General features: G+C 40.5%; 1 protein-coding gene across 4 annotated transcripts in view; it reads left to right on the top strand.

The window, feature by feature from the left end:
* Positions 1-16,440, top strand: part of DMXL1 (Dmx like 1) — a 152,027-nt gene that overhangs the window by 90,355 nt on the left and 45,232 nt on the right. For 2 of the 4 annotated variants that reach the window (XM_034774425.1, XM_034774426.1), the window contains exons 24-29: positions 426-1,522; positions 1,832-2,023; positions 8,445-8,521; positions 8,701-8,828; positions 9,763-10,011; positions 10,450-10,563. In XM_034774425.1, the coding sequence (XP_034630316.1) occupies positions 426-1,522; positions 1,832-2,023; positions 8,445-8,521; positions 8,701-8,828; positions 9,763-10,011; positions 10,450-10,563 (1,857 nt within the window). The remainder of the gene's footprint in view (positions 1-425; positions 1,523-1,831; positions 2,024-8,444; positions 8,522-8,700; positions 8,829-9,762; positions 10,012-10,449; positions 10,564-16,440) is intronic. The other 2 variants (XM_034774427.1, XM_034774428.1) reach the window with 1 other exon arrangement.

The following is a 16,440-nucleotide window of genomic DNA, read 5'->3' on the forward strand; positions in this document are numbered from 1 at the left end:
GACAGTGGGCAGTGGAGAATTCTGTATGTTCTTATAGATGGTACAAAAGTCTAGGATTCAGAGTTTTAATTACTGCAGCCGAACTGATCTCACTATGAAAAATTGAGTAATATTCCGTCCAAACTATGGGCCAAATTCTGCTCTCATTCAAACTAGCACAGCTCTACCATTCACTTCAACAGCAGTCAGATCTGGCAATGAATATGTGTTGCTGTACTTTGTCTAAAACCAGTTATTGCTCTTTACTGCTAAAAATTGAAGTGATGGTGAAAAGGGAGAAACAGCAAACTTGAAAATACATAGCTGTCCTATATTAATTATATTGGTCATATAGATTTCTAATTAGCTTATGAGCTGGTAGAAGGTAAAGATTAACATTCAATATGAATTATTCTTCTGTTGTGATTTTTCTCATTTCTTTACAGATGAAAATGGTGCCTCCCCAAGTTGTGACCCTTCAGTGTTCAACTTTTATAATTATCTAAGGACGCATCCTCTCCTGCTGAGACGTCATTTTGGCTCTTCTGAAACATCTTCAACACGCATTTGCCTAACTGTAGAAAATGGACTGGCAGACAAAATAAATTTAAGTGAAAGAAGATTGTTTTTCACTACAGCACATGCGCATTTAAAAGCTGGCTGTCCCATGTTGGCTCTAGAAGTGTTATCAAAAATGCCAAAAGTGGTCAAGAAGTCAAAGCCTTTTTGTACAAATTCTAGTTTAATGGACACGAGTAAAGATTTTTCACCTTCTTCACCAATAAGGTTAGAGACCAAGGAAGATAAAGCTTCCATTGTTGATTGGGCACAACCAGTACTAAATGGTTTGGGATCGTCTTCAGATTGTTCATCAGACAAACAGTCAAGCTCTGCTCTTTCTTTTGATTGGAGTCAACCAAGTCTAGTATTCCAAGATGAACCGTTGGAGCTAAAGTGGGAAAGTGACAAAGATGAAGAAAGTGAAGATTCTTCTCTTGTAATGAAAGAGCTGAAACCTTTGCAGAAGATGACGAGTGAAAAGCTAGATGAAACTAGTTCTAACTATTCGGAGTCTTTCAGTGCAGGTGATGAAAATTATCTTTTAAGTCCATCAGAAGATGTGATCTCAGCACAATTGAAATTTAGAGCATGCTTGAAGATTCTCACAGTAGAGCTTCGTACACTATCCACTGGTTATGAGGTAGATGGTGGGAAGCTGCGGTACCAGCTTTACCATTGGCTTGAAAGAGAAGTTGTAGCTCTTCAAAAAACCTGTGACTACAGTGCTGAAATAGAGGAGGTTCAACCTGGGATTAGCGTGACTGTTGATGAAATTGCATTAAGTGAAAACCCTGAAGAATTATCTGACCAATCAAAAGCCATGCTGCAGAGAGAGAATTTTCAGAAAAGGCGACAATGGCTTCTAAAATACCAGTCACTCCTGAGGATGTTTCTTAGTTATTGTATACTTCATGGATCTCATGGTGGGGGGTTGGCATCTGTGAGGATGGAACTGATTTTGCTTTTACAAGAATCTCAGCAGGTATGTGCTTTCATCCTGTTCCACAGGGTATGTTAAATACCATGTTCAGATATTAATTGTCTAAAAACATGCACAATATTAAACTTTTTTCTTTTTCATGCTTTAAAATTAAAAATGAATAACTGTGCTATTACCTCTTATATCGCAGTAATTTTGTAACATAAATTATGTAGGAATTCATGTAAATATAATTTACTCTTTTTCTAAATAATTTATCCTATCAATTGGATTTAAAGTTCTTAACTAGACAATGTTAACCTAGAAGTAAGAAGTTACAGCTGCTCAACTATAATTGTTTTTTTTTTAAAGGAACAGTCAATACAAACACTTCCTAGTCCTCTGCCAGAACAGAACTCTATACCTCTACTATTTGCCTGCACTGCCAGTGCCAAAACAGTTGTGGCCAGTCCATTACTGCATCTCAGCAACCTGACTCATGATATATTACATGCAGTAATAAACCTTGATTCACCACCTCACCCAGATATCCAGAACAATAAGGTAAGTATTTTATTATAATAAGGCAAGCTTGTACATTTTGCATATTTATACAGTTTGCTTAAAGTTAACTAACAGATTCTTTGACAGCTTGGAAACATTTCACGTCTATAACTAAAATTATAAATAAATAAATTAATGCAGTGCATAGATATGTTGTCTATGCTCTGCACCTTTTGGATTAAAAATTGCTAAATCACTGGAAATAAAATATTTCCTTTTATTGATAGTGGGCAGCTACTGTGACGTACTGAGCTCCTCACTTAAATGGGAGTTGAGGTAGATCAGCACCTCTCAGGATTGGGCCCTCATGTGATGTCTGCAGAGGAGTATGAATTTTTGAAAGAGTTGTACAATACACAGTTCTTCTTCAAGTACTTGCTTGTGTAGATTCCATTCTAGGTGTACTCACACCCACGTGCACAGTCTTCAGAGATTTTTGCCTTAGTGGAATCCATAGGGTAGGCTGTGGTGCCCCGTTGAGTACTGCACCTATGCGCTGGTGTATAGGCACCGCCGATCCTACGCCCTCTCAATTCCTTCTTAAGGCCCGTGAAGTTTGCTCAGAGCGCCTTGTCTTGCAATTGCAAGAGCATTAGCAGTTCTTGAACAGCCCATTATCTGTCGTCTTTGTACTTAGTTAACCTTTAAGTTAAGTGTTGGGTTGTTTGGTAGTTAGAGTCCCCAATGGGACTTTGCCCCGGAGCAGGGCTTGCTCCATTCCCCCGGCTTCAAACCATGCTCGTCAGGCAACAGGCCGATGCCTATTAGTGAGCTCCATGACACGTCTCTGAAGTGCTTGGGGGAGTCCCATAGAAAGGACAAGTGCAGAATCTGTAAGAACTTTTGCCCTAGAACCCAAAAGGAGCGGCCTGAGGACCCTCCTCATGGAGGCTGCGCTTTGTCCTGCGTCAGAGCCCTTCCACTCAGATCCTACACCGAGCACCTCAGCATTGGTGCAGAGCGCACTGCCAGCACCGGGCTCTGCCCGGCACTATTCTCCCTCACTTGTGCCAAAGAAGCAGCAAAAAAAGAAAAGCCCCCCGACATTGGAAGGGAAAGGGGCCTTGGGCAAAGGACCCATGCCATGCATGTGCCCGCCCTGGGGTTTCACGGGGGTACCACTGAGATCGGACCCGCCCAGCCAAGGATCCATCTCCTAGTCCCGTGAGCAGTAGGGGGCCCCAGCTTCTCCCAGAGCTCTCGTTGCCTGATGCGGCCCCTGCAGCTAAAGAACAAACATGCCGGCCAGGTGCCTGACTCAGCTAAGGCCCTAACGCCTAAGGACGGCCCCATAGGGCAGTGGAGCACCCTCGGTCCCCAGACCACAGGTGTAGATCCCCGTCTCCGTGGCCTAGAACCCTGGCACTGTATTCCCATCTCCGGCCAGAAGACCCAGGTCCCCGATGCTGCGCTCTCCCCCTTCGACACATGGGACACTGGAGTCAGGGCCCCAGTCCCCGTACTACCGGTACCGATGAGCTTCCCGTCAAAGATCACCACGGCGCAAGTCACCCTTGCCCAGATGGTCTCCCAGATGTCGGTCCCCACTAGGACGGGATCGCTTCCAGGCATGGGACTGGTCTCCCACCGCCCCCCATACTGCTCATCAGGCAGGCACTGATCCTCACCCTCATCTTGCCAGTTGCTGACCAGAGTCAGTTGGCAGACTCAGACCTCGAAGGCTCCACCCTGATCGCCGGAAGGGCAGTGGTTGAATTCAGACCAGGAGTTCAGCCCTTCACCTAAGAGGGGTGATTCGCCGCCAACCCACAAAGCTGGCGCGGTGCCTGCAGCGACGGCATGGCAGCAGAGACGGTGGCCTGCTCAATGGCCGTACTAGAACCTGTGGGGCGTTCCTGTAATGCTGGTCCTGTATTCCCACCAGTCCTCCCTGGCAGCCTTGGACAAAGTGTCCCTGGCGCTGTCAGCACCGGGGTCAGAACATGGTACCAAATGCAACACGGGGGCAGCGCATCGGATTCCAGCTCCTAAGAAGCCATCCCTGGAGAAGGAAGGAGAACCTGCCCCTCCTCTGACAGTGCACTTGTTGTCATCGTCTCCAGACAAAGCAGTGGCGGTCCCTCCCAAACGGGCAGCCTCCCTTGCCTGCTCTCCCCCGACAACTTCCAGGAGCACCAGGCCCTCCTTAAGCGGGTGGCTACCAACTTGAACATACAAGCTGAGGAGGACGTGGAGGAGTCTGATGACCTCTTTCATTTATATCCTCCTCTGCCCCGGCCCGGGTCATGCTGCTCGTCCGCCCAGGGCTCCTTAAGTTTGCCAAATCGCTGTGGCAAACCCCCTCTTCAATTCCGCCTACTTCTAAGAAGGCGGAAAAGAAGTAGTACGTCCCTGCAAAAGGGTTCAAATATTTGTACGTGCACCCTCCAGCGGTGTCACTGGTCACATCTGCTGTTAATGAAAGGGAGTGGCACGCCGAAAAACAAAGACGCCAAGAGACTGGACTTATTTGGCAGAAAGATTTATTCGACAGCCAGCCTGCAATTTTGGGTGTCTAACCATGGGGCCCTGTTAGGCTGGTACAATTTTAACCTGTGGGACTTCCTTAGCAAATTCAAGGAGGCCCTCCCACAGGACTGAGCCCAGGAGTTCACCGCTTTGGTGGACGAAGGCACAGCGATGGTAAGGGGGGCCTTTCAGATGGCCTGTGACGCAACTGACTCAGCAGTCAGGGTGGTCGCTTCTGCGGTGGCCATGAGGCACAGCTCCTGGTTGCAGTCCTTTGAGTTATCCCAGGAGATGCAGCCACTATACAGGACCTCCCGTTTGAAGGGACGGGGCTCTTCTCCGAGCTCACAGACTCAAGACTCCGTGGCCTTAAAGATTCCCATGCCATCCTCTGCTCCTTTGGCCTCCATACTCCTTACCAGGCCAGGAAGCCATTCCGCCCTCTGCTTCCTCCACCACCACAGTCTAGGTCCTGGGGGACTCCCCGGCTGGGCACCTACTGGAAAAAGGATAGAGACAAGAGGTCTTCCCATTAATCTGCTCAGCCTGGCCCTTCCAGAAACCAAGGAGGCCAGAAGCCGTCATTTTGAGGGTGCACTTGAGGACAACATCCCAGTCACCTCACAGGATTCACCCTCCCACTCTTTCCTCAACCATCTCCGCCCCTTCTGGTCATCCTGGTCTTGGCTGACCTCGGACTGTTGGGTGCTCGAAGTAATATCCTCAAGTTACATCCTGCTCTATTGTACACCTTCCCCCCAGTGTTGTTAATTTACAGGGTCCTCATGAAGATCAAGCAGGACAGGGCAAAGGTGATCCTCATAGCGCTGGCTTAACCATGCCAGCACTGGTTCAGCATGCTGCTGGACCTCTCGGTGGTTGCTCTGTTACAGCTACCGCTCAGTCTGGACCTGCTGTCACAAAACCATGGCAATCTTCTGCATCCGAACCTGGCGGCGCTGCACCTGGTAGCTTGGCTGCTGCATGATTAAATGCAGAGGTACAGGAATACTCGGCCGGTGTCCAGTGGGTCCTGTTGGGCAGCAGAAAGCCCTCCACTAGAGTGACCTACCTGGCCAAATGGAAGTGGTTCACTTGTTGGATCTCAGATAAAGGCATTCGGCCTGAGTGGACCTCGCTGCAGTTAATCCTGGACTATCTTCTGCAACTCAAGCTCCAAGATCTGTCCCTTTCATCTGTCAAGGCCCACTTGGCCGCTATCTCGGCCTTCCATCCGCTGCTCCAGGGTAGATCGGTTTTCACCGAGGATGTGACTGCCAGGTTCTTCTAGCATCTCTACCTGTAAGTCAGGGAAACCCGTCCCTCTGTGGGACTTGAATCTTGTTCTGTTGCGACTCATGGGGGGTCCCCCTTCGAGCCTGTGGCTTTCTGCTCTCTCCTTCTCCTTTCCTGGATGGTTATGTTCTTGGTTGCAATAATGTCTGCCTGCTGGGTCTCTGAGATTTAGGGTGCTTACCTCTATACAGTCTTTTACAAAGACGGTCCAGCTGCGGCTTCACCGGCTTTCCTGCCCAAAGTGGTCTCAGTTTCATACGGGCTAGGACATTTACTTACCTGTCTTTTTTCCAAAACCGCATAAGTCGGAGTTGGAGCATAGGTTGCATTCCCAAGACATCAGGAAGGCGCTAGCCTTCTATGTTGAAAGGACCAAGCCATTACGCAAATAGACGCAATTGTTTGTTGCGTTGGCCGATAGGGTGAAAGGTCATGCCGTGTCTGCTCAAATAATTTTTTCTTGGATCACTGCCTGCATTCGCTCCTGCTATGATCGGGCACAGGTGCCACTTCAGGCAATTTGTCACCGCCCACTCAACCAGGGCGCAAGCCTCTTCGGCATCTTTCCTAGCCCAAGTGCCTATTCAGGACATCTGTAGGGTGGCCACTTGATAGTCTGGCCACACATTCACGTCCCATTATGCACTTACCCAACAGGCCCAGGATGATACTTGTATAGGTACAGATAGGTAGAGCAGTACTACAAGCCAATAGACGGTGAATTCCAAGCGCACCTCCATTGAAACTGCTTGTGAGTCACCTAGAATGGAATTGACATGAGCAAGCACTCGAAGAAAAATCGGTTACCTACCTTTCGTAACTGTTGTTTTTCGAGATGTGTTGCTTATGTCCATTTCATTACCCACTTTCCTACCCCTCTGTCGGAGTTGCCGGCAAGAAGGGACTGAGGGGGCATAGGGCCGGCAGTGTCTATATACCAGTGCATAGGCGTGGCACTCAAGGGGGGGGCCACAGCTGACCCTACCAATACTGAAAGGCAAAAATCTCCGACGACTGTGCACGTGGGCGCGCACACCTAGAATGGACTGGACATGAGCAACACATCTCGAAGAACAACAGTTACAAAAGATAGGTACATGGTTTTTTTTTCTTTAATTTTTGTACTGTGTTTTGAATGAATCAAGAATTCCTGATACTTCAGCATAAAATCTTACTTTATATTAACTTACTTCCCTGCTTCCATTTAAATAAAGCTGATAATTTTGAAGGCAAAAAATAACACAAAGCCCTGTAATTACTGCTTAAAAATTACAAAACATCTCTGACATGAAGCAGTGTATCTTTATGCAACGATAAAATATTTCCCATAAAACATTTTCTTTTTCTTTGCAAGATTCCCTCCTTAATTGCTTTTGAGTAAAAACTAAATTTAATACTTTCCAGTGATTATCTAAGAAGCTTACAAGTGTTAGGTACCAACTCCCATTTACTTTAAATGGGAGCTAGGCACTTAAATCTCCTGGGCACCTTAGGAAAATCCCAGCCTCATATCTTAAAATTCTTATCCGATGGGATAATGTACAAGATGTTTATATGAAGGATAGTATTTGTGTAACTTAATTAACGGATGCTTTTATCACACAATAAATTAAAAGGAAACCCTTTTTTTCTTCTCCTATCCCTATCATTAATTTACTTTGAGACCGAATATAAAATGTGTGTGTGCTAGGACAACAATGAGCCTGTTTAATGCAATTCATAATAAACTGTGTGTATGTGGCTTAGAACTGCAGCAAAGATCAGTTCAAAAAACCTAAATGTCACTACAGTTCTTTATTCAAGAGCTCCAGTCTGAGGCAACTGTTAAGAAGCAGCATACTAATAAGCTTGATTGTAATTCTTTCTACTTGATTGTGCAGTATGCTTAATTGTAATATGCTTTCCAAGCTGGTTCTTTCTTAAAACTTGATTGTGTTTATATACATGATTTTAGTAGAATCTACATTGTGAAGTACCATAAATATTAGAAACTAAAACTACTCTTGGCTAATATGCATTTGGCAATGCAATGTTCTTGCTTTTTTTTTATTTAGAACTCAGTTCCACAAACACTTCAATGTATGTATAACTTGCTCTTCTGTGTAGATCTGTTGCCATCAAAACTTGTGTTTTCAGGATTGGACTTGTTCTCTAATTCACTGTGGGTCCCCCTACTCAGTATTGTGAATTAGCAAAATTCAGTTATAATGGCATAGCTAAATTGCTTTCTGAACTGTTAGAAATATATCACCTGTTTCTGTTTCAATGTATTATATTAAAAGTTGCTGCCAGATATAACTTAATTATTGGTCACTTTCTTGGCATAGAAGTGACACAAACACAGTATCAGAGACTTCCATTCAGGACTAGGCATACAATTTTTGTCACATTATTGGTGGTTTTGACCTGCTGAAGTATTTTAATGAATGAGAGTTCTACATATCAGGGAGTAGCCATGTTAGTCTGTATCCACAAAAACAACAAGGAGTCCGGTGGCACTTTAAAGACTAACAGATTTATTTGGGCATAAGCTTTCTTGAGTAAAAAACCCACTTCTTCAGATGCATGGGTTCGGACTCGTTTGAGAGTTCTACAGTAATCTATACAAATGTTCAATTTGTAGTGTAATCTGTACTGTAAATATTTTGTCTTTCAGATACATGTAATGCATACCTTAGCAGCATCACTCTCTGCCTGCATCTACCAGTGCCTTTGTGGTGGCCACAGCTACAGGTAAAGAACTATGGAACACAGCCGGGGCACTAGGTCACTATACTAACAGTTTAATATATAGACAGTGCACCTAAAAACTGTCTGTGTAGCTCTGTCATATTGTGAGTACTGTGCATTAGCCAATTGTAAACAGAATTGCAGTGTTTATATAAACATAGCTTGCTGTTTCTTTTTCACAGTTCATTACAAGCAAACCAGTTCACTGGAACAGTATATCAGACACTGCTGCTTACCCAGCGACATACTCTAAGAACAACAAGCTTAGATGAAACTGTAACTCCCAATACATCTCCAGCTCAATGGCCAGGTATCTAGTAGTGGATCTCCCCCCCCCCCCCCCAATCCTCTTTTACTTGCAGGTATTTAACTACAGTTTGCGCTTTTAAACAAATACTAGGAAATTGTTAAAAATTTTTGCATATCAGATAACATACTGCATACTAGTCACTTGTTTTTTTAACAGATTAAACAGTCTTCAACATTGAAATTAAGATATAAACTGAATTATATATTGCTTTCTTGCACAAAAAATTGTGCATGTCTATAGGGATATGTATTTACATTATAGGTGGAGTTGATAGCCTCACTTGAAGATGAGAATGCTCAACAGTTGCCATTATAAGACCCTGTTTTCAGTTGCTTGTAACTTAGCCAAACTTCAACCATTCAGGCTGAAACTTGCCATGCTGGATGTTCTCATGCTGATTTTTTTGGAAGGGGCAGGGGTGAGGAGGGGGAAGAGAGAGAGAAATCTTTAGTTACAATTTAGGAATTTCCTACAAATATTCCATTGCTAACCCTTCACTGAATGAGGTAGGGGTCTTCTGGGAGTTAGGCGGAGGGAAGCATGCTATTATGTAACTAAAGATTTTAACATACTGCGCAAGAGGGCTGAATAAAGGTTGCACGGGCAACCTGAATTCTGTCATTTCATAACTTTTGAGTGCTTGACTTGAAAGTTGTAAAGTTCTTTTAACGTAGCTTTTTGCTTAAATTTGAGTAGATTATTGGACTACTGATTAATGACATGTTTAATACACAAACCTGTAAAAGGGTACTAAAATGCAAAAGCTAAGTAAATTTTATTTCCTTCTGGAGTCTTTTAATATAGGTAACTTTCATTATTCTTTAATGTCTACATTTTGTCCTCCAAATAAATAAAAGGATTCATACATTTGATTATATCATGCATCTTTGATTATAAACCAGAAATATTTACCTCTGTTATTTTTATATTTTAGGAATAACAGCTCTGATACGTCGTTTGAATTCTGCTGGCGAGGAAGCCCAGCCAGGACTCACGGTTTTACTTTGTGAAATTCTAACAGCAGTCTATCTTAGTCTCTTCATTCATGGTCTAGCAACTCATTCCAGCAGTGAATTGTATAGAATTATGGCCCATCCTTTTAACGACAAAATGTGGTCTGCTGTCTTTGGTGGAGGAGCTCATATTCCTAGCAGAGGACAGATGCAACAGACAACAAAAGCTGGTTAGCTTACACTTTTTTATTTACCTCTCTTTTAGGTTTTTTTTTAAATATTTCTGAAAAAAACTTCTTGATTACCATACAACATAGCTTGGGTTGAGTAGAAATTAATTGTGTGCCTTACTCTAGTTCATATTCAAAGCAATGTATACAAAAGACAATGCAGTAAATTGCTCTAACACTTAGTGGAGCAGTTGTTTTGTAGAATAGAAGACGAGAGGGAAGTGAATGGTAATGAAATGCACTTCTGTGGATTTTTAATCCTATAGAAACGGATTTAGGGTTAAACTTCTATACTGCTTTTTCAGTTATGCCAGAGTGTAGAAAATAGAATATTAAAAATGGTTCTTGCAGAACTCAACTTCTGACTTTCTCCTGACACAATAGCCATATCTGTGTTCCTTTACTGCAAGTACAGTGTATGTTTTCTCTCTTTGGCAGGTAGGCACTTCTCTATGCCTAGCCCACACCAGGTAGTAGTGTTCTCTATGGAATGTGTGGGGTTTTCCAAATCCCTTGCTGCCATCAGTACTCATAGTCCTACCAAACATGCAGGCAAGATATTAACTTTAGTATTTAGGTCTCTAAAACCAGTTTGCATATATAGAAATATAAAACCGGTAAAGAAAAATTTCTGATCGCGAGCCATGAGCTTGAATTTAAAAACTGATAATTTTTTTTTGGTTTAATCCGCAATTGGATTACACTTCAAAAATATTGACATATTTGTAGCATTTTTGCTGTGCTTTAATTTAAACCAATTTTAAATACAAAAATAACAAATTGCTTAGACCATGGTTTGGCATCATCAGAAGTGTTTCAAATCTTTGTTTATGGAGGCTGCTTGTTTTGCATCAAATGGATATATGGGTTATGATGACTGTGGATTTCTAAGTGTTCACCCAAGACACCAAATGTGATATTTTCTCACTTTTTGGTATACTTAAAATATTTTTAATAATTATAGAGAATCCTTTAGAATAGCAAACAAATAATGAACATTATAAATACATGAATTCTAAATTGTCCTGAGATGGATTGATTTTTTTTTTAAATACATTTTTCTTTAGCACAAATTGTTAGTTTATTGATACAGAGTTTAGGATAATTTTAAACATGATATTCATGTAAATGCCTTGATAGAGAGAGCTTTATATAAATGTAAATATATATATTTTAGTGACTTACTACTGCAAAGGCTCTTGTCTAGTGATTTGTAATATCATAACTCTACTAGTTTTCCAAAAGTCATGAGTTTAATAGTGTAGCACTTGGAGGGGAAGGCATTTTGATTAAGACTTGTTTAACTCCAGTGACTGACTAACATTTTGGAGAAAACACGTTGAGCCTAACATACTGTCACTTCGACTAAGATGTGAGAGGTCAGTTACTCTGAAACCCTGAAAAAGTCTTGCAACGAAGTAGATACTCCTGACTCTTGTAAGTTGCAAAAACAAAAAATCCAGAAACTGTTCTGAAAAAATCATACAGGCATTTCTTATACATAGTGATAATACCAAAAAAAAAAAAAAAAGGCACAAGTCCAATTTCTAAAAATCCTTTGCAGATGACATGCTTAAATAACAGTTGTGTGTAGGGGAAGAAGAAAACAAAGAAATCAAGCACAAAGTACTGCTAAAATGGGGGGAGCAAAAAGGGAGATATAGGGGGAAGCAATGTCTGAATAGTGAATACTAGCTATCTCCATCATCTGATCTCTCCAGCATCCAGTGACACGTTAGTCAGACCACTTTATTCAGTCACCACTGACTCCCATTCAGCTTTCCTTCTGGATTGTTTGGTAACTTTCAAGTATGTTGTCCAATAATTATGCCTATCTTTTTTTTCTCATCACTTCCCTTTTACATTTTATGTTAAGCTTTCACTCACAGATTAATAATAATAACAATAATAATAATAAATAATATAATTTAAAAATTAAAGATTGAAATTAAAGACTGTTTCTAGTATTTAAAAAAAAAACAAAAACCTTTTCAGGTATGCATATAAATACTTCGTAATGGCATACTAGTTCAAAAAATGAAATACCTGATAAACACCTGGGTTATTTTTCTGAAAGTGTTCTTTTTGAGAACCCTGTCAACATTTTCCTTCCCACAAATTAAGGATGTCAAGAGACACTTTCTTATCTCATGGGGAGAGTTGCAGTAATGGGAGAACTCATTCTTTAAGGTGAGATCGTGTCCACATGAGCATCACGCACTTTAAGCTTCATCTTGGTTCCCCTGTGCCATCCAGAGTTCATAAAGAAATCAGACTTCCAAAAAGACTTCTGATCCTCTGAGAAAAGTGGAGTATGCATTTTTCCTTTGATATTTGTTCAGCTGTTTGTCTGACTTTGAGCATTTTTCTGAATGTGGATACTGAGCTCCCCATACGTTGAGTTTAATATTTTCCATGTCCAAAACATGTATCTTTATGGAATATACTTAAGCTGATGTGGGAAAAGTTTTTTCAAGTGTTGCTTAAGATCTCAGAGCTAGTGACAGAAATAAATGTGTAGTTTTAAATGTCAGTTACATTTTAAAACAAATTTTAAAGTTTCTTTTGTTCATTTGCCAAGAATAATAGTTCAAAATTCAGATTCCCTTGAAATAGTTTACACCCCAAGCACATAAAGCAGCATCCTTGCACTGCTTTAGGTGTTTTGAATATCACTTCTCACAAAGGAAATAGACTCCTTAATTCCATTAAGTAAAGAGAGAACATATTTTTCAAATATTATTATTTTTGAGACTCATTTAATTTAAGTTTACATATCTTGGCAGCCTTGTAAAACGTTTCCCTCCCCTGGGAATTGTTGTTTTGTGTATATAAAGCATTAGTCTTTCCGTTATCCTTCATGATAAAAGGGTAGGTGAAAAAAGATGATACATTTCCAGGACCATTTGGAGAGCTTCAGTCTAGTTTCCTGAATAATTCCTGATTGAATTCTGTGCAACTTACATAGAGAAATAATAATTTTTTCATAATAAGTTCTGCAGAACAATTTTGATACTTGTGATTGTTTTATAACAGTTAGAAATCCATACTTCATTTCATGTGCTCAGTTGCTATAGAGTACTACTGTAAATGAAAATAAAAAATCAAGCCTTTTGTAGGAATGATTTTTAACATTAATTCAAATAATCATTTTGGACTTCAGATTACAAGTAAAATGTTTTTAAAATTGCTAAATTGCTTGTTGCAATTAATTTGTCTCCACAAACTAAGGAATGATCATGAAAATTTTGCTGTTTGCTGTCAGCATGATACAATTTGGATTGAACATTGAGTACTAGTGAAATCCTGAGTAGCTTGAAATATGCTTGGTTCATAATTCTTTCTTTTATTGAGCATTTTTAAAATGTTTTAAGACAGTTCCGTGATCCCAGATACCTGTCCATCTTGTCTTGTAGATTAAATGGAGCCACTTCACTATTATTCATCAGGGTTTACTTTTGCCATCAGTTCTCAAATGTTATGTGACATGCTAGAAAATGAACTAACGCACTTCAAAACCAGAAAATATTTTGAATATTAAAACGATTCCATTAGTTTATTACTGAACCACAAAACATTGTTCTCAGAAAACTTTTTAAGGAACTGTTTGGAAAGTTAAGGTGTTGGAAAGGAATGTGAGTACCTCCTTTGCCCATCTATGAGGTAAATGAAAAAAGTTGTCATCCTTTGTTTTGACTGTCTTTGCCTCCACGACCACAAGACTTCAGAGAACCAAATCCCTCACCAAGCTGTTGCAACTCTGTGAGGAATCCACACTGTAATGCCAGATTTGCCATCCCTTCAGACCTAATGCATGTGTATGAAGCAAGTGCCCATGTGCACCAGCAGTACCAAAACCACCATCATGAAACATTATCCAAATTTCTAATAAATTATTTTAATTGAACCCTGTGGTTCACTCCTCTTCTCCCCCTCCCCCGTGTTGTAGCTTGCAAGGCAAATCTAAGGTGTTTAATATCCTAATATCTAAAGCTCCCAGACCACTTCAAGTACTGGGATTTTTAATAACTTTCATTTTGTTGAGACCAACCATATTGGTGGAGTTGGGTGGGAGGAGAGTGGAAGAATAGAGAGAGGAGTAGGAACTAAATGGGGAGGAGTGTCTGCCAGTAACTGAAGTCAGTTACCAGAACTTGGAGAGTAGTACATTAATGACTTGTAGTACCACAAGGCTGGGTTTGAGCGAGACTGCTCAAGGATTGACCATTAGAGCAAACCCACGTTGATTGTCTACACAATGTTAGTAAAACTGATCTTCATAATAAGATGAACATAGGGTATGGTTCCCAGTTTCCTCCTTGAGGTGAACTTGAGATTTCATAAGGATCAGTCCGTTCATTTTTCCTCATGTTTCCTCTTCTGAGTCCCTTCTTGGACATTGCGGCCATTATGTACTATGTGCACAGAAACCAGAGTTTTGGCAGTCTGACTTCCTCTTTCTGCTTTTGGATGGGGAGAGAGTGGGGAAAGACATCTTCGGTCATACTCAAGTGGCTACGTACTTCCTTCATGTAAATATACTTTGCAGAAGGTCTGCAAGTGGTGGGGATAAGAGGCTGCCTTCTGAAAGTCATACCTTATTCTGTCATTCTCCGTGTCTTGAGCAGATGGGTTGTCTTCTGGATAGCAAACTGGTAATCAGTGAACATTTTTTCTATGTATTATGGGACCGATGACAACATATACCAGACAATGTCCTCTAAATTCCCATGTAAGTTATTCCCACTCTTGTTTGTGCTGGGTGTTGCCAGGCATAGCCCAGATTCCTGATGGGGGTGGGGTGGAGAGGGACTCTGTGGGAGCTGCTGAAGAAAGGAGAATTTTGGTTTTAATTTGTAAATTCACTTTTTGCAAAAGAGAGAACCAATCTAAGGGTCCCAGCCAGGTAATGCTGTTCAGTTTTATAGTAGTCTTGATTGTTTTGACGAAATGGAGTCTTTGGCTAAAAAGCAGACTCTAGCAAGAAAGCGAAGTACACCTCTACCCTGATATAATGTGACCTGATATAACATGAATTCGGATATAACATGGTAAAGCAGTGCTCCGGGGGGACAGGGCTGCGCATTCCGGCAGATCAAAACAAGTTCGATATAACGCGGTTTCACCTATAACGCGGTGAGATTTTTTGGCTTCCGAGGACAGCGTTTATATCGGGGTAGAGGTGTACTACAGGGAGTTGCTTAGTGGAAGATAGGGAATGGGACTTCTTGAGTCAGAAAAAAAGAGGAACAGAGGTTCAAATTTCAGCTGTTTAAGTGGTAAATTTACAAGGTAAGAGCAAAATCCTTTTTTCCAGAAATAGTAGTAATTTTCGACGGTTGGTGTTCAGCCAGACAAAAGTAATCTGAGACACCATTGATTTTACATGGAGCAGCATGTTGCCAAACTGGAAACTATCCCTGTACCAATTCGTGGTACTCCATTGTTACGTTTTAGTGTAACTTCTGTACTGTAATCTAAAGTAGGACATCTGGATTCACAGACTGTTTTTTGTTGTTTTTTTAATCTGCTTCCTATTTTAAATTTGCCTGCTTTTAAAAAAAATATTGTTTTGTTTTTTTTTTTACTCCTTAAAAGTGCCATTTGTTAACTTGTCTCAGTGTTGTAAATTTAAATTATTGGGAATTAAGATGCATTTTCTCAGATTCTGAGTATATTAAAATTAAGTTCAAAACCACAATCTCAAATTTCTTTTAAATTGACATACTTTGTTTTGTAGCTATCTATACACACTAAATTTGACTTCACTATTAAAAGTAGCTAATGATTTAAGATCCTAAATTATATGTAATCAAGAGAGAGAAGGTAGATGATGTAATATATTTTATTGGATCCACTTCTATTGGTGAGAGAGACAAGCTTTCATAGCCTACCACATAAGGATTTTTTAAAAAAAAACATACTTATGAACTCAAAGGATTATCAAATGATTGTTTGAGAATGTACAAAAATAGGTCACGCATGATGTCACCTATATTTAGTTAAAAATCATTCTAAATTCAACTCTTTAAAGTATCAGACAAGTGACCAAGGGCTAGAAAATGATTGAGGAAAATACCACCACAGATTATCAGAAATAGCAACTAATAATATAGCAATTGCTTTTTGAAATGCACTTTTTTTAAAAACTTACGAATTTATATTTAGTGCTGTATCATAAAACAGTTTTCTTTTTCTGCTTCATTTAAACATTGGAGTAAGTTTCATTTTTTGTGCTGAAGCTAAAATTACATATTTAATGATGCACGTGCATGCTCTTTGAGTTGGCTGATAATCTTTAAATAACAAATAGGAAACATTGTATTACAGCATATATATTTGCATCATTAATGCAGGTAAGTGAATTCTTAATAGCATCCATAAGGGGAAATATGTTTCTACTTAGCCACACTGTTCTATTGTAGCAAT

Source organism: Trachemys scripta, chromosome 6 (genome assembly GCF_013100865.1).
Source record: "Trachemys scripta elegans isolate TJP31775 chromosome 6, CAS_Tse_1.0, whole genome shotgun sequence".
Lineage (NCBI taxonomy): Eukaryota > Metazoa > Chordata > Testudines > Emydidae > Trachemys > Trachemys scripta.